A 23,783-nucleotide genomic window follows, 5' to 3' on the forward strand; every position below is an offset into this window, starting at 1 on the left:
GTCATTGCTTGTGTCCACTATGGCCTACTGACAATGACAGTCTGTCCTAGTCACATGGCCCATATTGGCTGGCCTTGGAAAGCATTGGCACACTGATGCAGACTGCTGTTGGTCCAACCACACGCAGACTAGACTGGATCCAAAGATTGCCACTGGATCTAAAGACATACTGGACATACTGGATCTAAAGTGATCCAGTCCTACTCTATAGAACCCAATCCAGAGGAACAGAACCAAAGGGGTTGGGCTTTGGCGGAGTGAGCCGATGGCGAATTTGTCAGATCTTACTAGGTGGTTTTTCTGTTCATGTTTTTTTTCTCCTGCGTTTCTCAAATTGACCTTTGTCTGCTACTAACTAATGTGTTTTCTTTCTGACGGTCTTCTCTCTGACTCTGACATATTGTTGTTTTTCTATGATTTTTTGTTGTTTTTGGTGTTTAGTTTTTTTGCTATGTTTGATTGATTGAGTGTTGGCTTTGGTGTTCTTTGACGTGTCAGTTCTAGCTCACATTAACCTCCCCGTCTGTCCATAGCCTGACACTCTTTGCATGTGTTTGCAGTTGAAGATGAGCACCCGTCAACTCTGTCGCCCAAAAAAAAGCAGCGAAACGGAGGTATGCGAAACTCACCCAACAACTCGCCCAAAATGATGAGGTAAGACATTGATTTAATGCTTCAAACAGAAAGATAGAGAGGAAGTGTGAGGGTGGAGAAGCAGACAGAAAGATAGAGAGGAAGTGTGAGGGTGGAGAAGCAGACAGAGATAGAGAGGAAGTGTGAGGGTGGGGAAGCAGACAGAAAGATAGAGAGGAAGTGTGAGGGTGGAGAAGCAGACAGAAAGATAGAGAGGAAGTGTGAGGGTGGAGAAGCAGACAGAGATAGAGAGGAAGTGTGAGGGTGGGGAAGCAGACAGAAAGATAGAGAGGAAGTGTGAGGGTGGAGAAGCAGACAGAAAGATAGAGAGGAAGAGTGAGGGTGGAGAAGCAGACAGAAAGATAGAGAGGAAGTGTGAGGGTGTGGAAGCAGACAGAAAGATAGAGAGGAAGTGTGAGGGTGAGGAAGCAGACAGAAAGATAGAGAGGAAGTGTGAGGGTGAGGAAGCAGACAGAAAGATAGAGAGGAAGTGTAAATAAGGAGGAGAGTAAGAAAGTCCGAGTGAGAGGTGGGAGAAGGCGAGACGGGTAGATGGTGGTGGGATGTTTGGAGGAGGGAGCCAAAAGGGGGGGGGGGGGGGGGGCAAGCGAATGATTGAGAGAGGAGAGGGGGAAGAAAGTGAGAGTGCGAAAAGGAGAGGACGGCTTGGGTGTTTAGACTGGCATGCTGTCAGACAGTGGGTAATGACAGAGCTGAAATATTTCTGTCATGAAAGACAGAGTCTGTGAGAGGAGGAGGAGCTGTTTGAAAAACAAATCCTCTGGCTTTAAAGTGTCATCTGTCACCCCTTCACCCCCCCCCCCCCCCCTCCTCCAGTCCCGTCCACATGTAGTCCTTAAACAACGCTGGCACTAATGACACCAGCAACCAATCAGAGTCCTCCCTGTGGTTCCTCTGCCCCGGGGCAGTGGGATCTATTGTGGGAACCCTTACGACTACTGTTTCTGCTACTTAAGGCCATATGTGAGATGTATCATCGCAATCAAAAATGAATTTGCAGTATTACCTTCCCTTTATCCTGTCCTCTGGAATTAAACTGCAGTTAATTGATTTTGAAAGATAAAAGGGTTTTGTTTTTTGTGCGTGAGGAGAGAGACAGAGGTAGGAACGCGACAGCGTGAAAATGCCGAGAGAGTGGAGGCTGTCCAATCAGGGTGGCAGGGTGGAAGCACAGTGGTGAAGATGGGAGAGAACAGGGTCACAGAGTAGTTCCACTCCCTTTTAAATTAGTGATTGTTAGGCCCCTGTGTCTTATAAATATACAATAGACATCTCCTAATGGTGCTGTGTATTTTTTGTCATGCAAGTCACAAAATGTTTGGAGCTGAAGAGCATATATTTAAGGCATTATATACCATTTGATCTTTAAAAAACGTGCCTTCAAATGTATTAAAAGTACAATGAAAGCATACATAGGGACACAATAAATTATATGTGCTTTTCTCGATCGGATGACTGTTTCAGAACTATGTTTCACTCCCAAGTGGGTGAAAGATTCTAATATTATGTTTGCAAATTTCTTCTCACAAAAGTTATTGTTTTCTCATATCTTTGTGTCAAGTGCTAGAACAGGTGGTGCTGTTCACTTAAACATAGTCTTTTAGTTTATAGGATATTTTTCTGTGTACTGTATGTCCTCTGCAAAACTAAATGGAATCCTTTAGTGTGCTTAGTGTGACAGAGTTGTTACTAGGTCCCCTTAGAGCACCTTTCAACAGCATCCAAAAGAAGTCCTTTGTATTATTGTATGTACTACTAGTCCACTTGTTTAAAACCCTCTAATCCAGGGGAGGCTTTCATACATGGGTGAACAGATAGTCCCCCCTTATCAATCAACACGCAATACCCCATACAGACAAAGCAAAAACGGGTTTTTATACAAATGTGTAATGTATTGCAAATGTATAAAAACTGAAGTATCACATTTACATACGTATTCAGACCCTTTCCTCAGTACTTTGTTGAAGCACCTTTGGCAGCGATTACAGCCCCGAGTCTACTTGGGTATGACACTACAAGCTCGGTACACCTGTATTTGGAGAGTTTCTCCCATTCTTCTCTGCAGATCCTCTCAAGCTCTGTCAGGTTGGATGGGGAGCATTGCTGCACAGCTATTTTCAGGTCTCTCCAGAGGTATTCGATCGGGTTCAAGTCCGGGCTCTGGCTGGTCCACTCAAGGACATTTAGAGACGTGTCCCGAAGCCACTCCTGCATTGTCTTGGCTGTGTGCTTAGGGTCGTTTTCCTGTTGGAAGGTGAATCTGAGGTCCTGAGCATTCTGCAGCAGGTTTTCATCAAGGATCTCTCTGTACTTTTCTCCGTTTATCTTTGCTTCGATCCTGACTAGTCTCCCCAGTACCTGCTGCTGAAAAACATCCCCACAGCATGATGCTGCCACCACCGTAGGGTTGGTGCCAGGTTTCCTCCAGACAAGACGCTTGGCATTCAGGCCAAATAGTTCAATCTTGGTTTCATCAGACCAGAGAATCTAAAGAGTCCTTTAGGCAGACTCCATGCGGGCTGTCCATGTGCCTTTTACTGAGGAGTGACTTCCGTCTGGCCACTCTACCGTGAAGGCCTGGTTGGTGGAGCGCTGCAGTGATGGTTGGGCTTCTGGAAGTTTGTCCCATCTCCACAGAGGAACTTTAGAACTCTGTCAGAGTGACCATCGGGTTCTTGGTCACCTCCCTGACCAAGGCCCTTTTCCCCCGATTGCTCAGTTTGGCCGTGCAGTCAGCTCTGGGAAGAGTCTTGGTGGTCCCAAACTTCTTCCATTTAAGAATGATGGAGACCACTGTGTTCTTGGGGACCTTCAGTGCTGCAGAAATGTTTTGGTACCCTTCCCCAGATCTGTGCCTCGAAACAATCCTTTCTCGGAGCTCTACGGACAATTCCTTTGACCTCATGGCTTGGTTTTTGCTCTGACATGCAGTGTCAACTGTGGGACCTTATATAGACAGGTGTATGCCTTTCCAAATCATGTCCAATCAATTGAATTTACCAAAGGTGAACTCCAATCAAGTTGTAGAAACATCTCAGGGATGATCAATGGAAACAGGATGCACCTGAGCTCAATTTTGTGTCTCATAGCAAAGGGTCTATATACTTATGTAAATACATTTTTATACATTTGCAAACATTTCTAAAAACCTGTTTTTGCATGTCATTATGGGGTATTGTGTATAGATTGCTAAGGATTAAATATTTTTGTTATCAATTTTAGAGTAAGGCTGTAACATAACAAAATGTGGAAAAAGTCAAGGGGTCTCTGAATACTTTCTGAATGAACTGTATTTACATGATTTTTTAAAACTGGTACCCGGCTACATTCAGACTAGCCTTGTGAGGCTTGTGGGCATTCTGGAGCAAAACATGTCCGTGACTGTGAGAGTCTTGTCTTTCCACAGAGGGGTCATAATAGCTTGTAGGCCAAACCGTTCGGACGCTACAGACGTTTTCAGGAGAAGACCTATTTTCATGATTTCTCATGGTCTGGCACCGCTCTAGCCCGGCCACCTTTAACCTCAGATGCTGAAGGTCGACATCTCTGGCTTAAACTGACATATTTTGATGGGGATTTTTAAATGATGCTAATAAGATTTCAACGGAGGCGCGGACATCGACCTTAGGGGGGTTTAAAAAGAGGAAACTGATACAAACGAAAGAGAAATTGGCACGCTTCCAGCTAACTGCTAGTTTATATGGCTCCTTAGTTTTTGTTTCCTAACTTAAAGCAATAAACCTTCTCTCGTTCTCTCCTCTGCAGAGGAGATGGTCCCCGTTTGCCATGTAATATATGCATCTCCGCTTTGATCTTACAGTGATAATAATTCTTGGGAGTTATTTACTTGGTTTTGAAAATGCTTCAAAGCGGTGTCAAAGTTGTCTCTGCTTTAGGGCTGCTTCTGTATTCTGCTGGCTCTTGGGTGCTGCGGATGACAGGTCCTCTGTTCTAGGTGTAGGCTTTTTCAAGTCATAGCCCTCAGCAAAACATCAAATTACCCAGCGCCGACCACAACGCCCACCTCCACAGCCCCCTCCCCCTCCCCCTAGCCCCTGTCAATATATGATACCATATATATTAAATAAGCTTTACAAGTTGGATTTTATGTGCAATGAAAAGTGATTGTTTGAGGTAGCCTTAGGGACACTTTACTCTACAAGCAAGGAGGGGAATAAAAGAGAGCGAGCTAGCGAGAGACCGAGAGAGCGTATACTATATCAAGTCTGGTTTTTACAGGACTTGCTGCCTGAAGGCCTTTGTAAATAAATAATGATCAACAGATTGGCTGTGGGTTTTTGAAAATCATGCCTTTGTCAGTTTGCATGATGGGTAGAATTTTCAAAGCGAGAGGCTGCCTTCATAGCCTGCTGGAGAGGGATTGGGGGAGCACACATCCCAAGCTAGCGACTGCCGAACGATGCACTGGAATAACTCAACTCTGTTTGAAATATACACTGAGGGAGAGAGAGAGAGGGCAATTTCTCTTCTGATATGGGCTGTCTCTTATTGCCTAGGCTACTGTACAGTCAGGCCTTTTCTTTAGTGAAGGCAATTAAATGCAAATACAGTGCCCTCTGTAATTATTGGGACAGTAAAGCATTTTTTCCTCTTTTGTTTCTATACTCCAAACGTTTAGATTTCAAATCAAACAATGACTATGAGGTTAAAGTGCAGATTGTCAGCTTTAATTTGAGGGTATTTTCATCCATATTGGGTGAACCGTTTAGAAATTACAACACTTTTTGTAAATAGTCCCTCCATTTTTGGGTACCAAAGGTATTGGGACAAATTCACTGTATTAAAGTTGTAAAACATGTAGTATTTGGTCACGTGACCATAGCATGGAATGACTACATCAAGCTTGTGACTACAAATCGGCGGATGCATTTCATTTGCTGTTTGTTTTGGTTGTGTTTCAGATTATTTTGTGCCCAATAGAAATTCATGGTAACTAATGTATTGTGTCATTTGTTTTTTGTAAATAGAAATACAATACGTTTCTAAACACTTCCACAGTAATGTGGATGCTACCATGATTACGGATAATCCTGAATGAATTGTGAATAATGATGAGTGAGAAAGTTACAGACAGACAAATATCATACCCCCAAGACATGCTAACCTCTCACCATTACAATAACAGGGGAGGTTAGCATTTTATATCATACCCCCAAGACATGCTAACCTCTCACCATTACAATAACAGGGGAGGTTAGCATTTTATATCATACCCCCAAGACATGCTAACCTCTCACCATTACAATAACAGGGGAGGTTAGCATTTTATATCATACCCCCAAGACATGCTAACCTCTCACCATTACAGTAACAGGGGAGGTTAGCATTTTATATCATACCCCCAAGACATGCTAACCTCTCACCATTACAATAACAGGGGAGGTTAGCATTTGATATCATACTCCCAAGACATGCTAACCTCTCACCATTACAATAACAGGGGAGGTTAGCATTTTTGGGGGGTATGATATTTGTCTGTCTGTAACTTTCTCACTCATCATTATTCACAATTCATTCAGGATTGTTTGATTTGAAATCCAAACGTTTGGACTATAGAGCCAAAATAAGAAAAAATGCTTCACTGTCCCAATAATTAGGGAGGGCACTGTATGTTGCAATGTACATTTACACTGGTCATTATCCAGCCAATTTAATATGAATATTCTACAAAAATGTTTTTGTATTGTAAGATACAGTATATCCATAGCATCTTACACACACACTTTATTGTAAACTGATATAGTACAAGAGGGACAGGGAAAGCCAACACAGCACTGGATCGACATCTGATATGTGAAAATGTTAGTCTGGAGGCCAGCTCAGCCTGTGCAAATATAAAGTCATTTCCTATCAGCCAATCAGACGTGTCATTTAGCTAACGAGCTGTGTTCGGCGTCTCATGCATTCCTCGGCCAACCGTGCTCCTGGACAAGAAGTCAGGACACACGTTAACCACTCGTATATACTCTGGTGGAGTCTGGCAGACGCAAATGTCATGTCTGTTAACGTCCAGTTCACCCTGGTTGATTCTAGGGTAGGGTAGAGGACAGCGAGTAGAGGAGAGAGAGGAGAAAAGAGGAGATTAGAGAAGAGAGAGGAGAGGAGAGCGAGTAAAGGAGGGGAGAAGATAGAAAGTGCAGAGGAAAGGAAATAGGAGAGGAGGGAGATGAGAGGAAGGGAGGTGAGGCAAGAGGAGGGTTACAGGGCTCTTGACAAACAGGAAGACAGACAGACACAGGCAGGCAGTCACACCGCTGACAGTTGTGTGAAAGATAGCTGTCTAAGGTAGTGGAGGAGGCGGTGCCTGCCTGCCTGCCTGCACTAGTCAGCCCCCACGTGCCCAGATTGAAGTGACAGGGGCTCATGGAGAGTGAGTGGTGCAACACGCGGCTCAGAATGAAATATTCAGCCCGGGTGTAAAAGCACTAAATGTTGTCAGAGTTATTAACACCTGCACCATACAGACAGAGAGCAATGGAGAGAGAGGTGGAGGGTGGTAGAGACAGAAAGAAGGAGGGAGAGACAGAAAGAAGGAGGGAGGGAGAGACAGAAAGGAGGAGGGAGGGAGGGAGGTGGGAGAGAGAGGGAGAAGAGGGAGGGAGGGAGAGAGAGAGAGGAGGTGAGAGAGGAAGAGGGAGTGAGAAGGAAAGAGGGAGAGGGAGAGAAGGAGGGAGTGAGAGAGAGAGAGAGAGAGAAGGAGCGAGTGAGGGGGAGAGAAGGAGGGAGTGAGAGAGAGAGAAGGAGGGAGTGAGAAGGAGAGAGTGAGAGGGAGAGAAGGAGGGAGTGAGGAGGAGAGAAGGAGGGAGAGGAGAGAGAGAGAAGGAGGAAGTGAGGGGGAGGGAGGGGGTGGAAGAAAGAGAGTGGAGGGATTGAGGGAGAGGAGGGAGTGAGTGAGGGGGAGAGAAAGGGAGGGGAGGGAGGAGGAGAGTGTGAGGGAGTGAGAGAGAAGGAGGGAGTGAGAGAGGAGGGAGGGAGAGAGGAGTGAGGGGAGGTAGAGAAGGGAGAGAGTGAGGGGGAGAGAAGAAGTGAGTGAGGGAAAGAAAGAGAGGGGATGCAGTGAATGAGGGAGAGAGAGCGAGAGGAGGGAGGGAGTGAGGGAGGGAGAGAAATAGAGAGGAGGGAGTGAGGGAGAGAAGGAAGGAGGGAGGGAGAGAAGGAGGGAGGGTGGGAGGGAGAGAAGGAGGGAGAGAGAGAGAGAGAATGAGAGCGAAGGAGGGAGAGGGAGAGAGTGAGGGAAAGAATGAGAGAGTGAGGGAAAGATTGAGAGCCTGAGGGAGAAAATGAGAGAGAGATGGAGGGAACTAATTGACACATCTTTCATGTGATATTTCTTGCAATGTAATGAACAGAGAGAGTGTGATTGAGATTTGCTGTTTTCTCACACTTTATGCCAATGTCACCCTCATAAAGAAGCAAAATATGTTTTTTTGCATCTCTTTGATATTTTAGGTAGAAATTGTGCATTTCATTTTGAATTTTAAAAGCATGTTATATTAAATGAATGCCCTTTAATTTTGACACAAAACATTAAATAAATCCGACTTTTATATGAGTAAAGATTTGCTTAAGTTCCAAAATTCAACATTTTGACATGTCGCTTCGTGCAGCTTCTGTGACATCTAGGAGGATTTTAACCCACTTAACCCAAACATTCTCCATGTTTTTACCATCATTATGAAGCCCTAGTTATTTTGTAGCTTTGTCAACGTCATTTCTGAAGATTATTATTTATTATTATTAGTGATTCATTTACGTCTGTCCCTAAATTTAAGGTCAACCCTGTTGCGTGAACTGAATTGTTGTTGTAATATGGTGAAACTATTTATTTTTTAAATAATATTTATTTTGAACAGAAGCATTGAAACAAAATTCAGTGTTAAAGCAGGTGAGCTGGTTGTACTCTTTTTTTTTGTGCACATTTTCTGGTGTTTTTCTGGTGGAAAACTGAACGGCTTTTATTAAGTTGAACATTTGCTCTTCATGACAGAATGTTCAAATTAGGTGAAATAAAACAATTGGTGGAATGGCCCAGATAATGTAAGACGCTATTTCCTACCCTGCTTTTGAATTCATGAAAAAGTATTCTGACAACCACATAAGAAATATTTGCCAGTTTTTTCTATATATACAGTTAATAATAATTTTAGCGTTTTCAGGACATCCTTCGTGTTCTAACTTGTTCTTGTGTGCTTTACAATAACTATTGCAGACGATGGCTTTGTGAACATGTAAGGGTTTTTGAGGTGATACTGACAGAGAGAGAGCTATTTCCCTGTAGCCCCCTGGTAGACACTAGACAGACAGAAGCCTTTGTAGTCTGGCCCCTGGCTATCAGCTCAAAGCTACACTCTCTGACCCAGTGTTTCTCAATCCAGTCCTGGGAGACCCCCATGGGGTGCACATTTTTGTTCTATCCTAGCACTAAGACGGGTGATTTCATTACTGTAAGTAGCCTAGTGGAATCAGGTGTGTTGGTGCCCTGAGAAAATAAAAGTGCCTATACACCAATTCAGAATCCTCCCTTTTCCCAGAATCGCATTCAGAGAAGGAGCTTGGCTTGCCATTTCTCTGTCCTAGAAACCCTTTCAGAGGACATCCCAGATCATGTCTTGTAGAATGAGTGCAAACACAGTGGAACTAATATTACCAAAGTGACGGGACCCCCCCCGCCCCCCCCCACACACACACTCTTCCATGGTCAGTGTTAACGTAACACCTGATAAAACTCAGTGGCCCGTCACTGTGCATCAGCCAGTTTGAAGGTGACACACTGCTGATGAATCATTCATGTACATCAGTTGGGAACGCAAAATGTGATTGGGCAAATTCCTGAAATATTTAAAGTGCGGTCCTGTTAGAGCTTTTACTCTTGGTAGCGCTGCGTCGTGAGTGAGCAAGACAGAGCTAAAAGCCAGTAATTGATGCTCCATTCTAATGCCTCTCAGTCAGCTTTGTCAGCGGTGACTAATGCTGAGCGATTTGTGCTTTTTGAGGTCGTTTCAAATAGATCAAGTATTTTCAGGTTGAGACACCACGTGAAGCAACAGCTGCTCTTTATATCCTCTCACGATAGAGCATTCTTCTGTCTTTTTTGTAACAGGATTAAAGGAAACACAAACCAGACAAGTAGATGCACAATGGATTATGGTCATTGTAGTTCATTTCCATGTTTTATGCGCTAGACTATGTAGAATATTGGCCTGATGGAAACCACAACTCCCTACTACATCGCACAGTTCAGTCTGGATCTGATTTATCTCTAGAGAAACTGTGCAATGTGCGCATAGAGCTCACAGAAAAAAAACTGAACGAAATCGAATTCAAGTAATTGAACCAATGTTCTGTCAATTAGTTGACAGAACATTGGTTCAAAAATAACATACATTTTGGTTAATTGCTCAGCAGGTGACACAGTGGAAACTAAAGCCTTCCTCTCTCCCCAATGCTGCTACCAATGCTGCTACCAATATTCCTCAGCCACTCTGATGACTGGGTAGTTGTGTCATCTTGGATTTGAGCAGAAAGCGATAATGAATGGTAGTTTTAGGTTTCAACCAAAACACATATAAACCAAATACGATCAAATGGGCTCCCGAGTGGCACAGTGGTCTATGCACTGCATCTCAGTGCAAGGGGCGTCACTACAGTCCCTGGTTTGAATCCAGGCTGTATCACATCCGGCCGTGATTGGGAGTCCCATAGAGCGGCGCAGAATTGGCCCAACGTCGTCTGGGTTTGGCCGGGGTCGGCCGTCATTGTAAATAAGAATTTGTTCTTAACCGACTTGCCTAGTTAAATAAAGGTTAAAAAAATATATATACTGTATAAATGATGTTTACCATGGTGAGCTCATACTGTTGTATTGTGTCCCCTCAGCAGACATGACCCTCTACTAATCCCTGGGAATGAGCAGATGGAGAACATGGACATGAATGTGAAGCAGTACGACTCCACGGGAATGTTCCACTGGTGCCCATCTAAAGAGATTGAGAAGGTCATCCTGGTGAGTGCTTTTCTGTCTCCCTGTAGTGTTTTCATGACACCAGTATTGCAATACTCGCAAGTAGCAAACATGAAGCAGACTTCATTTCTTGAGGAAAACAATCCTAATGTTGAGAACAAAAAAACAAACAGCAATATATTGTCACCCACAGTTACATGTGTTTATTTTCCAAGCAATGACGCACACTATTTGAACAAAAGCAGATTTTTAAAGAGTTTAGACTGCCTTGTGTTTAATCGAGTATCATAGTATCGTGATACTGGTATCATGACAACCCTACTGTAGAGTTACCTGAGTTTAACCACAGCTATTAACATCCTGTACAGGGATACAGTACCTACCCATCAACAGATATGGTAGGTATTGTCCTATACAGTGTGACTCCGAAGATTATTTTCAGTTGTATAGTTTGAAGATCTTAAACTTTTTATGTACAGTACCAGTCAAAAGTTTTGACACACCTACTCATTCAATGGTTTATCTTTATTTGTACTATTTTCCACATTGTAGAATAGTGGTGATAACACATGTAGTAACCAAAAAAGTGTTAAACAAATCAAAATGTATTTTAGATTCTTCAAAGTAGCCACCCTTTGTAGGAGTTCCATTTGTAGGAGTTCCATTTGTAGGAGTTCCTACATATGCTGAGCACTTGTTGGCTGTTTTTCCTTTACTCTGCCGTCCAACTCATCCCAAATGCAGCACTCGAATACTCTCCTTCTTGGTTAAATAGCCCTTACGCAGCCTGGAGGTGTGTTGTGGGCCAAAGTCCTGTTGAAAAACAAATGATAGTCCCACTAAGCGCAAATCTGATGGGATGGCGTATCGCTGCAGAATGCTGTGGTAGCCATGCTGGTTAAGTGTTCTAAATATAATTAATTCTAAATAAATCACTGACAGTGTCACCAGCAAAGCACACCATCACACTTCCACCTCCATGCTTCACGATGGGAACCATCATCCGTTCACCTACTCTGCATCTCATAAAGACACGGCGGTTGGAACCAAAAATCTCAAATTTGGACACATCAGACCAAAGGACTGATTTCTAATGTCAAATGTCCATTGCTTGTGTTTCTTGGCCCAAAGCAGTCTCTTCTTATTATTGTTGTCCTTTAGTAGTGGTTTCTTTTCAGCAATTTGACCATGAAGACCTGATTCACGCAGTCTCCTCTGAACTGTTGACATTGAGATGTCTGTTACTTGAACTCTGTGAAGCATTTATTTGGAGGTGCAGGTAACTCTAATGAACTTATCCTCTTCAGCAGAGGTAACTCTGGGTCTTCCTTTCCTGTGGCGGTCCTCATGACAGCCAGTTTCATCATAACGCTTGATGGTTTTTGCGACTGCACTTGAAGAAACTTTCAAAGTTCTTGACATTTTCCCGATTGACTGACCTTCATGTCTCTAAGTAATGATGGTCATTTCTCTTTGCTTATTTGAGCTGTTCTTGGAATAATATGGACTTGGTCTTCTACCAAATAGGGCTGTCTTCTATATACCACCCCTACAGTCACAACACAACTGATTGCATTAAGGTTCTACATGATTCCATATGTGTTATTTCATAGTTTTGATGTCTACACTATTATTCTACGATGTAGAAAATAGTACAAATAAAGAAAAACCCTTGAATGCGTAGATGTGTCCAAACATTTGACTGATACGGTGATACTGATGTGTTTCCACTGTTTTTAGCTCTGTATGATACATATTCTAATGGAGTTGGAAATTATTTGCACCTATTGGGACAAAAATGAAGCATTGTTGAGGTACGGTAGGCTCTAAAGAAACCGTTTCCCTCACATAGCGATAACAACCACATACTAATAATGTATATCCACATTTCTCTCAATGCCTCTCTGTTGTTACAAGGTGAGTCGACTGTTTTCTATGTACTGGGTCATAGTATAAAACCACCACAAGCATGGCTTTGAAAAGCAGTTTTATACACCTTACTCCTTGACCATTTAGTGTATCAACTGCATTGAGCTGTACCGGGTTCACCTTGAGCCTAACACCACAAAGGGTGGGGCTGCAGGGTTTCTCATCAGCACTCTGCCTCTCTGTTTTCTGACTGCTATGCATTTGTCCTCTATCTCCTTTCTTTCTTTCTTTCATTCTTTCTTTCTTTCTTTCTTTCTTTTTTAAAATTTTATTTATTTATTTCATTCTTTCTTTCTTTCTTTCTTGTTTCTCTCAATCCCTCTCTCGTCCCATTATTCTCTCTGTCTCCATGTCTCTCTCCCTCCTCTCACTCTTTCTCTCTCCCCCTCTCTCCCCTCTCTCTCTCCCTGCTCAGACCCGGAGTGAGGCATCCATGACGGTGTTGAGCGGCCATGTAGTGGTCTGTATATTTGGAGATGTCACGTCCGCTCTAGTGGGGCTGCGAAACTTGGTGATGCCTTTGAGAGCCAGCAACTTCCATTATCACGAGCTGAAGCCCATAGTGTTTGTGGGCTCGCTGGAGTACCTGAGGAGAGAGTGGGAAACTCTACACAACTTCCCCAAGGTCTCCATACTACCTGTGAGTACCACTGTAATGTGTACAGTTACAAGCCAAAGTTATACAACTGACAGCATCATGTACTTACAATACCATAGAATGCCATCACCATCAGTTCTATCTGTGAGTAGACCAGTGTAACAACGCTCCAGGATTCAATCCCAAACCCAGCTGTACCGTTGTTATTTTCAGACTGTTTACTTGTATTTTCTTATCTCAGTTGACTTATGAGATCTCTTCCCTTTGTTGCCTCGCACTGTCTGAATGAAAACAATCTAAGGTGAAGGGTAAAATGACTGTAAGCAGTGATAAAGCAGTAATAGCATTACCTAGTGATATAGTATTTCCTTTGTGGATTTGTTTGTGATTTGTCGTGGTTGTTGTGGCTGTTCTTGTCAATTCCACAACCGGTTCCTGAATTCAATCTTCCATCAATTCACAGCAGCGAATCCTGTCTATTCATACAGAGTTTAAAAACACTGCAGCTGCCCTTCCTTGGCCATCTCAGATGTGAAAGTCTGGCATGGCTGCCTGCTTTAGAGCTCGTTAATGCTTCCTTGACTGAGTATCAGAGAGCCCTAAGAAACCAGGCCTGTTAGCCTTCAGCGCCCACTGCCCTTTAGATTAGTCCACGTCTCTGATTCCCCAGTGCCCAGTTAGATCAGCTGAATGTCACTGCCGCTAAAACTACAATACTTGTTATCTAATCTCCCAAAGCACCCCTCACTTAGTCTCTAATTAGTTTCTCTCCGCCGCCTTCTCTCTTCTCTCTGTCCGTCTCTTTTCTTCACCGCGCCTGAAGGGTACGCCATTAAGTCGTGCAGATTTAAGGGCTGTCAACATCAACCTCTGCGACATGTGCGTGATACTGTCGGCCAATCAGAACAATATCGACGACGCCTCGCTGCAGGATAAGGAATGCATTCTGGCGTCGCTCAACATCAAGTCTATGCAGTTTGACGACAGCATCGGGCTCTTGCAGGCTAACTCCCAAGGTAAGGACTGGCTGGCCTACAAGATACAATACTGTTCTGCACTGTTCTGTTCTGTCTGCAGGGTTGAGGGTAAGAGAGGAGGAGAGGAGAATGGTAAATACACACAGTAAATAAAATGGAAAGTGGTGTTCAACCTCGTAAATAATATCCTTTAATGATGTGAAACCACATGACTGTTGTTATTGTGTCTGTCTGGCAGACTGAGTGGAACAGATTGTTGATGCGTTCAGACAAACAGATAAGCCTCATATCCCATCAGGTGTCATCATGTTTAACCAGCCAGTACTAATCACCAGACAGCCTTCTTCAGCTGTTTTTTATGGCAGTCCATCCTCTACCTCCTCCATTCATCTATTAATCAGTTCCTCCAGGATCCTGCAGTGTGTTTTTGTCATATTTGCGGGCAGAAATGCTTGATTTTACTGCTGCAATTCTGACATTTTGTATGTCGATTTTCAATTATTGTGTCCCAATTTGTCAGGAAAATACACTGTTGGGGGAATAAATGTGTTGATGTGTGGCTTCACTGAACCATTTTATGAGGTAAAAGTGCGGTGATTGGTTACAATTGCAAACCCTCTTTTTTTTGTGTTGTGATTGGTTACAATTGCAAGCCCTCTTTTTTTGTGTGGTGATTGGTTACAATTGCAAGCCCTCTTTTTTTGTTTTGTGATTGGTTACAATTGCAAGCCCTCTTTTTTTTTGTGTGGTGATTGTTTTATGTGGTAATAGCACAGCGATTGGTCAATTTTGCAAACCATCGCATTATAGGCGGGGGATTGTTGAGAAGGCAACAAAAATTACGATCAGAAAATAATGGAGGGACTGAATCTTACGCATAGTATCTATGCGTAATATGCCAAGCACTTCCACATGATTTAGGAAAATGCAATTATTTCTCCTGGTCTGAGTGAGTGATGTGCTGTCGTCACAATGAGCAGACTAAATCGGAGGTCTCTGTTGCTCATGGGAGCAGTATTCACAGATATGGAGGGCCTACACCAGTGGTTACCAACACGGGTACAATAACCCCTGGGGGTACTTGATAAGACTCATGATGTCATAGGCTTACTGGTAAAAATGCACGAAGGGGTACACCGAGCAGAGCAACATTCAGTTGGTGACCGAAAGGTTTGGGAACCAAAGGCCTGTCACGGCGGTCGATTGATGAAGCCTATTGTTATCAATGAGTTTGTCTTACATCCTCTGTATCCATTCCACTGAAAAATATTGCAGTTTAAGAGCACACATGCACACACGCACGCACGCACACACACACACACGCACAGGTGTAATATATCACAGTGTATAGCTTTGTGGATTCCTTCCTCCCTGACAATATCCTGTTCAGATGTGGGGGGTGAAATTTAAAGCAAGAAGGTGCACATGAATAAGTAAAGAGTTGTATCGCTAGGGAGACGTTCACATGGCTGAGGTCTACGGTACGATGTAGTCTGTAGACCGCAGAGCTAAGTTGTGCCTGGGGGGTGGGGGGTCTGTAGCCCACACGGATGCGTTTGCTCCTGTATGGTATGGAAGCCGTAAAAAATTTTGTTTTGTGAGAAAATCTATTTCCCTCTTGTTTGTCAGTATTAGAAGTCTGGAAAAGTACATGCCAAATGCAGTCAAGACATTATAATGAATCCACTCAGATATACAATCTGACTGATAGTCAATGATCTGTATAGAACTCTCCAGCTTTCTCCATCTAACTTTCGGTCACTTGTAGCCGAACTGATTTTGACACATTGCCCTCTCTGTTGGAAAATCATTTTTTCAGATGTATTCACTTTATCCATTGTTACTACTTTCACAATTGGAAACTGTATGTTTGACTTGTTGTTTACTGTGATCATGTAAGAATAATGTTTTTCTTAGAGGCAATATCCAAAACCCAGTTGTCATTCTCTGGAGATATAAATGTTATATTTTATAGATGTCAACAAAATGAAGCATACTCTGAGTGATCTTCCAGTCTCTGACTGCTACAAACCGTGCCTATCCCCAGTTTCAGTAATTGACATGACAAGAGTGTAGATAATTCAGTTTAGCCTCTAGTTTGTGATGAATGCTGAACTGTTGGTGTTGTCCTCTTTAGTGAGGAGGGTGAGAATATCTATTCTGTACTGTAAAACAGCCCCGCAAGTCCTCACCAACCCCTCCATCCTCCCAACTATTCTCCAATGTCTAACATTTGTTTTAAAACTTTGTGACCTGAATATATTCCCGTCGTGCGTTGTTTTGTCGCTGCTGTGCTGTAGAACTATGAGGTGGCGTTTTGCTTCAGTCAGCACTAAATGATGGATGTCACAACACAGGTCATGCATTATGTATCACGCATTACTGATTTAAGGCATTTGTGTCACTTTGAGGAAATGCAAAAATGTGAAGTCATGTGAATTCATACCCATCACTCGCCTCTTGTATTTCATGGTCGAGAATCGCACAGTTATTTTCCCGATAAAAGGTTTTCAGGATCCACTTTGCCAATTTTATGGTAACAAAATGAAGCACATATAAAATGTATGGAAGGCAGGCAGGTTGATGGAAGGATGCGAATGCTAAATGTGTCTCTCAGCTGACCCCTAAAAGCACAATATCCATATTGACATTTTTAGGAAGCGCCTGCTTCATTTTCCCCGTCCCTGTCGACACATCTTTCAATCTGCACTTCTGAACAATACAAAGAGCCCATCTCGGTCAGTAAGCCCAGCAGATTTTACTGAATAGTCTAGTGTTACTAAGTTATAGTGGCATTTGACAGACTGTGTATGGTGAATCAACATACTTTGTTTTTTTTCGATTATAGTTGACAGTTTTTTCTACAAAATGACATATAACCTTTTCAATCACCGAAGCTGAGGTATGTGATTTGTGAAGTGATATCAGTGTGATATCTCACGGTTTGGTGTATTTCTCTCTGTGTTGTAATATTACATCTCATTGTCTTGTATCCGTCTGTATTGTTGTTTCTCTGTGCCATCGCTTTCAACAATGGAATATATCATGGTTTTGTGTCAGTCTGTGTATAAATATATATTTTTCTGTGTGATGTAGGTTTCGGTACATCTTGTTTTGTGGGTATCTAGCTATTGCTGTTAGTTTCAACGGTTTTGTGTGCATCTTTCTGTGTGCTCTGTGTAGGTTTCACGCCTCCTGGAATGGACCGGTCCTCTCCAGACAGCAGTCCAGTACATGGTTTAGTACGCCAGGCCTCCGTCACCACCGGCGCCAACATCCCCATCATCACTGAACTAGGTGAGACACACAACTGACCAACTGACCATTTACTACTGGTAGATCCCAGCGGGTAAAACACGTTGAAACAATGTCATAATGATGTCATTTCAACCAATTTCTGGTTGTTGTGATGTCATTTCAACCACTTTATGGTTGTTGTGATGTCATTTACCTGTTGGGAAAATATTGTGACATTGTACACAGAGTTTGGCCAACTCACTTATAGATTTAGAATCTTCAGGTCTGCCATGTTGGCTCCAACAGCTCAGTGGACATTCTTTTGCATTCCGCTTAGAATGCAGGTTTGAATGTTTTTTGTTTTGGAACGTTCGATGCCAATGTGGAGGTTAGTTGGCCGAACTCTTTATTTTCTATGGCTGTGATGACTAATTCTAGCGATATGTTGACGATAAAGATTAACGATTACTGACTTTGGCTGAGATTTATATGTATTTGGATACAAAACTGAGCATTTGTTGTCATTTCAAATGTCACTCTCTTTGTGTAAGTTCTAGCTGAGATGTCTCGTTACGAAGTCAGAACACTCTCACTTCTTCCAGGTCCCATTTGTCCATTAACAGCCTGATGGAGAGGGAGAGAGTAAAAAGAGAGTGCGAGAGGAAGCTAAGAAGTGCCACAGTAGCAAAATGGGTGCATTTAATAATAACAATGGCGCTGGCTGTATTCTCTAGTATTCCATGTGGTCCAGGGGACTCATGAAAGTTTCACATCTCTGAGGGTTTTTAAAGCACCAGAGACCAGGGCCACTAGAGCCACTCTATCACCCCTGAATAAAGCACCAGAGACCGGCCACTCTGTCTCTATCTCTCCCCTCTGACCCAATTAGAAAGCATTGAGGCGTGAGGAGCCTAAGAGATGGATGAAGGCACAGATAGAGACAGGGACATGAAGCACCATGAATGTTTTCTCACCTCTCTTTCTTCCAACTCTTGAGTACTACACATGTAATCAACAAAACAAGTGTAGCTATTCTGGTTTTTCTTGCAGTATTTGGTTGGATATGAATGAATTGCACAGGTCCCTTTTGATTTGGAATACTTTCAGCTATGTTTGATTTAGAATAATTCTACCCCCACATATAGTGTCAGGCCCTGGTTATTAGTACGAGCATCGCTAACATTGTCATCCTCCTCTCTGAGAGTAGAAAGATAGTACAGTGGGGCACATCAGTCTCGGGAACTAGACACTATAATTATAGTGTCAATGTTGTCAGTTTACAGCACCATAGTCAAGATGCAAGTCTAATGGAAAATGTTAAGAAGCTGGCTGAATTGCAAGATCAATTTGATGGAGTCACATAAAGTTGGTTTATGTATACAACACTGTAAATCCCTTTGGTGTCTTAAAAGCTGTACAAATTGGCAATTTGTGTTTTAGTGGTATGGTTCAGTCGCATCTGGGCTATGTACTTTCATCTCTGGTGCCGTAGTTGCATGTCATGGACAACCATGGCTACCTTTACATACAGTCAGTGTCTAATCCTGTGGTTGACATGATGCGTGGTCTCAGACAGAACTGCCTTTCTTTTTCTCTTCTCTTTGAAGCTGTTCCAATAACGACCCTATCTCTCCCCCCTCTGCTCTCCACACGTCTTACTGTCATTAGCTAAACCTGGCAAAATACTGCCTTTGGTTTCATTCAGTCAGGAAAAAAACTGTGGAATCAACATACAAATGATAACTGAGCTGGGTAAGCCAGGCTTTTGTCCTCCGCTCGCTGCCGTCCGATCTTTCGTTCTTTTGTTCTCTCTCTCTCTCTCCCTCCCCCCCCCCCCCTCTCTCTCTCTCCCCCACCCCCCTCTCTCTATCTCTATCATCTTGTCTTGATGTATCTGGCTGCAGCCGAGGTCCTCGCTGGCTGCTCCCATGGCTTCACTTTGAACACATTTTTTATTTTTAATTCTGGGTTTCTGGTTGAAAAATGGACTGTCTTGTTTTGACCTTTTATTTCATGATTTTTTTCCCGTGGTGTTTTTATTTTTTTCCGTTTATTTATTTTTTCAGAGCATCGTTCCGGCACTTTGATCATTGCTCGGTCTGTCCTTGTGGCTGTTTTCATAGCACACACCCCACTCCCGACCCCAACCCCTCCCTCAACACCCCAACACCTCCCGGTTCAGTCTCTTTGGCCTGGGCCCGTTTGCATCATCAGCCCCCTTGTCTGGTTGACTGACATGTCTGTTCCTCTGCAGCACAGAGGAAGCCTGGGAAGAAATCATATTTCAAAAAACTATAGATCAATCCTTCCCTTTTAAGATGTTTATTTTTATTTATTTTTGGGGTTGTTGCTTCTTTTTTTTTTATACCTAAGCCTAGATGTTGAAGGAGTCAAAGAACGCCTTGTGTTGTGTGAAGCCTCTTTTCAAATGCAGTTGGATCTCAGGCTCTTGTCCACTGGTGCTAGAAAGAGAACCCTCTCATCTGAGGTTAAATAAAGACCAGACGGTTCTACTAGGGAAAGTCATATTTACGAATGGTTGAAAAAAAGTTAGTTTTTATATGGTTTCATCTTGTGTTCATTTCCTCTGGTTAGCAATATTCTACACAGTATAGAAAGCGATTGTTCTACCCTGGCCATGTTATGATTTGAACTTTTTTCATCATTAACAATTTCAGAATGTCGTATTACTTCGATCTTTAAAAGCAGGCTGTGGCTATGTGAATTTACCACACAGCTCGATGTTATTGTTGTTGTTTTAAATAATCATTTGACTTTCAGGAAAAGGTAATTACCTCAATATCTCAATAGGTGACGATGTGACCACACATTTTCTTATCTGAGATATCAATAAAGCTTTAAAATGCATGTTACATTACATGCATGATCTTCTCACCTGAACAATATCATCTTGAATATTAAAAACACAATATGTTGGATTGAGGTGTTTCGCACAACTAGGTAAAATCCATGTCCTGAATGCAATTACAGAAATGGTTTGTTCATGACGGAATGTACTGTGCATCTACCATGAATGCCAAATCCATAACGCTTTGGTTCAAACACCACTATCTATTCTATACCTCCAGACCTGAGACCTGTGAGAATATATGCCCTTGAGTCATAGAAGGAGTTGTAAGTGTCTTCCTCTAATATAGTGAATGATTCTGTTCCGGTCAGGGCCTAAGACTGGGTGTTGACTAGGAACATTAACACAGGATTCCAACTAGGAATATTGGTTTATATTGACTCAATGGGTCACAAAAACTCTAAAATCGAACAACGCTTCACAGTTCACCGACACAAAAGTGCCCTAGCTAAGTCACCCAGCGATTCTCTACTTCTCTGGTCCTCAGGTGTGTGTGTGTGGGTGTGTGTTTGGCATGCTGTGCTGTGTCCTCCTTGCCCTCTCTCTCTCTCTGACTGTGTTTTGGGTCTCCCCTCTCTCAGTGAACGACTCCAACGTTCAGTTCCTGGACCAAGATGATGATGATGACCCGGACACAGAGCTGTACCTGACACAGCCCTTCGCCTGCGGAACCGCCTTCGCTGTCAGCGTGCTGGACTCTCTCATGAGTGCAGTGAGTAGACAATACTAAGTACACGCTACTCAGTTTACACAGTTCTTAGTATGCACTAGATCATTTGTCCTATTTCTCCTTTATTTAATCCAACATCATACTAAATGTCTCTCATGTACGGGGTAGAAGTCGCCAGGAGACCTTTTTGTAAAATTGAAGTATATATTTTATCGATATTTAAATATATATTTAATCCATATTTGTATTCATATTTATTTAGGTAGGCTGCAACATGCAGCAGTCAAGGGCTTGAAGTGATTCTGAGTCTTTCATACAAGATGACAGCAGCCACAGGACAATACACATATAGTGGGTTTACTATAAGACGTGCATACTTAACTAAGTACTGTATACTAAGGACTGTAAACTCAGTAGTGTATACTTGGTAATGTCTACTCACCTGCACCCATGTCTGCTGTCTCTAATGCTGGTTACACGCACGCACACACACACACACACACACACACACACACACACACACACACACACACACACACACACACACACACACACACACACACACACACACACACACACACACACACACACACACACACACACAGAGAATAAAGGGGTAAACTTAAAGGATGTGGTAGCATCATAAGATCTGCTCAGTGCGGTAGCAATACGGAGTAGGCAGAAGTTGGTAAATGAAATGCCACATTGATCAGACAGCGCTGCCAGCTCCACTGACATCAAAAGGGAAGTTGTTGCCACCACTCCTCATATAAAGTGTCACGAAACGAACTTTCAAGGGGCTTATTAGATCTTTTAACAAGGTACAGTACCAGTCAAAAGTTTGGACACACCTACTCATTCAAGGATTTTTCTTTATTTTACTATTTTCTACATTGTAGAATAATAGTGATGACATCAAAACTGTGAAATAACACATATGGAATCATGTAGTAGCCAAAAAAGTGTTACACAAATCTAAATATATTTTATATTTGAGAGTCTTCAAAGTAGCCACCAATTGCCTTGATGACAGCTTTTCACACTTGGCATTCTCTCAACCAGCTTTATGAGGTAGTCACCTGGAATGCATTTTACAGGTGTGCCTTGTAAAAATGTGCTGAGGTTCCCTATAATGGCACATATGACACGCAAGGTGGGCCTTCAAAACACTTTCATCTTCCAACAATGTCAGCCCTTTTCCTGAAGACAAGATACGGAAAAAGTATTATCTTTTGACTTCGTTCCAACCATCGCTACTCCCCTTTGGTGCTGTGATGGCATAATACCAGCTTGAGAGCTGAGTAGCCTTCACACACACACTGGCTGTGGTCAGAGGTGAGGGTGGCTAATAGACAGCGCTCATCCATCGTGGTTCTCCACAGAGCTGTCAGGGGCCTGGGGAGAAGAGGTGCCACTCAGGGCGTGACTTACAGTCATATACGTTCTTACTTATGGGTGGTCTCGGAAATCGAACCCACTACCTTGGTGTTACAAGTGCCATGCTCTACCAACTGCCCTGCAAAGTACCATTGTTATTAACGTTATCAAGCCGCCCTCTGCCATAGTGGTGGCCAAAAGTTGGGATAAACCCAGTCATTTTTAACAGCGGCTAATGACTATTTCGCTTAAATTGCACTATAGCAGCCTGGAAATACAAAGACATTGTTAAAGTAGGAAAAAAGTTTGCTATCATTATCATGTCGTAAAATGTACTTTAGACAGATGCCAATGTTGTCATTAGCTAGTAAAATGTGTATATAAAATCAAATAAAATGGTCTCGACTCAATCTATGCTAGCTAGCTAACATTATACTGCATCTAAAGTCATTCTGGCGACATCAAAATTATGACAGAATGTTTTCCAGAAATGATTTGCCTCCTTTAGAAATGTAATTGTATTTCCAAGCCACTCTAATGCACTATCTTCTTATAATTATATATCTTCTTATAATTATATATTTTCTTATAATTATATATCTTCTTATAATTATATATCTTCTTATAATTATATATCTTCTTATAATTATATATCTTCTTATAATTATATATCTTCTTATAATTATATATCTTCTTATAATTATATATCTTCTTATAATTATATATCTTCATCACTAGAATCCTCAGGCGGGCATCAGTCATTAAATGAATGTTCAAAACAATATTGTGAAAAAATGTGCAATAGGAACTCTGTGTTCCGTGAAGTGCTAGCGTGGACTTTAGGGGCTCTATTTTCGGCTGGCATTAAGCCAGTGAAATTGTCACAAACACACGCTCGTTTTGACCTGTTAAAGCATAGCGCCAGTTTGGTCATTTACCTGTTTTAAGACCAACCAAAAGCTGGTTTTAGCTGTAACGAGGTTGGTTATGACATGGATTTTGACAAGGGAAGCACAGCCAATCCAGCCGTGTCACACAGTGCCCATATACGAATGGAAGCTTGTGCTTTTTGTGCCCTTAAACCTCATATTTAGAAAGAAATAGTTTTTTCCCATTTCATGTCATTAAAAAACAAGCATAGCCTCCACTCTTCTCAGTGAAGGCGTTTTTTTTGTCCCGACCAATGCATTCGCCAAGTATTCAGGATCGATAATGGGTTTGGCTTGTGACCCAGCTGGCAATGAAGAATCGGCCCAGAAGCGGCCTTCTTCCAGGGGGCTGGAACTGATTGAATCGGCACGGAATCGGCTGTCGGACTAGGCCCAGAATCAAAATGAATGACTGCCCAGAATCGGCCCAAGAACATCAGGCTGTTTCTGTCTACCGGAATTCAGCCAACTTTGCCGGCATCATACCAGAATCCCCCCAGAAGCAGCCCGATGCAAATTTAAATAGATGTATACACAATTACCCCATTTAGTAATTTAAAT

General features: G+C 42.5%; 1 protein-coding gene across 24 annotated transcripts in view; it reads left to right on the forward strand.

Moving 5' to 3' along the window:
* Positions 1-23,783, forward strand: part of kcnma1a (potassium large conductance calcium-activated channel, subfamily M, alpha member 1a) — a 277,460-nt gene that overhangs the window by 240,016 nt on the left and 13,661 nt on the right. For 9 of the 24 annotated variants that reach the window (XM_031835534.1, XM_031835549.1, XM_031835535.1 and 6 more), the window contains 6 exons: positions 561-654; positions 10,555-10,678; positions 12,981-13,205; positions 13,987-14,179; positions 17,324-17,437; positions 20,828-20,958. In XM_031835534.1, the coding sequence (XP_031691394.1) occupies positions 561-654; positions 10,555-10,678; positions 12,981-13,205; positions 13,987-14,179; positions 17,324-17,437; positions 20,828-20,958 (881 nt within the window). Of the gene's footprint in view, positions 1-560; positions 655-10,551; positions 10,693-11,411; positions 11,423-12,891; positions 13,206-13,986; positions 14,180-17,323; positions 17,438-19,045; positions 19,130-20,827; positions 20,959-23,783 lie in introns of all 24 variants that reach the window. The other 15 variants (XM_031835531.1, XM_031835541.1, XM_031835527.1 and 12 more) reach the window with 4 other exon arrangements.

This window comes from Oncorhynchus kisutch, linkage group LG11 (assembly GCF_002021735.2).
Source record: "Oncorhynchus kisutch isolate 150728-3 linkage group LG11, Okis_V2, whole genome shotgun sequence".
NCBI classification, from domain to species: Eukaryota; Metazoa; Chordata; class Actinopteri; order Salmoniformes; family Salmonidae; genus Oncorhynchus; species Oncorhynchus kisutch.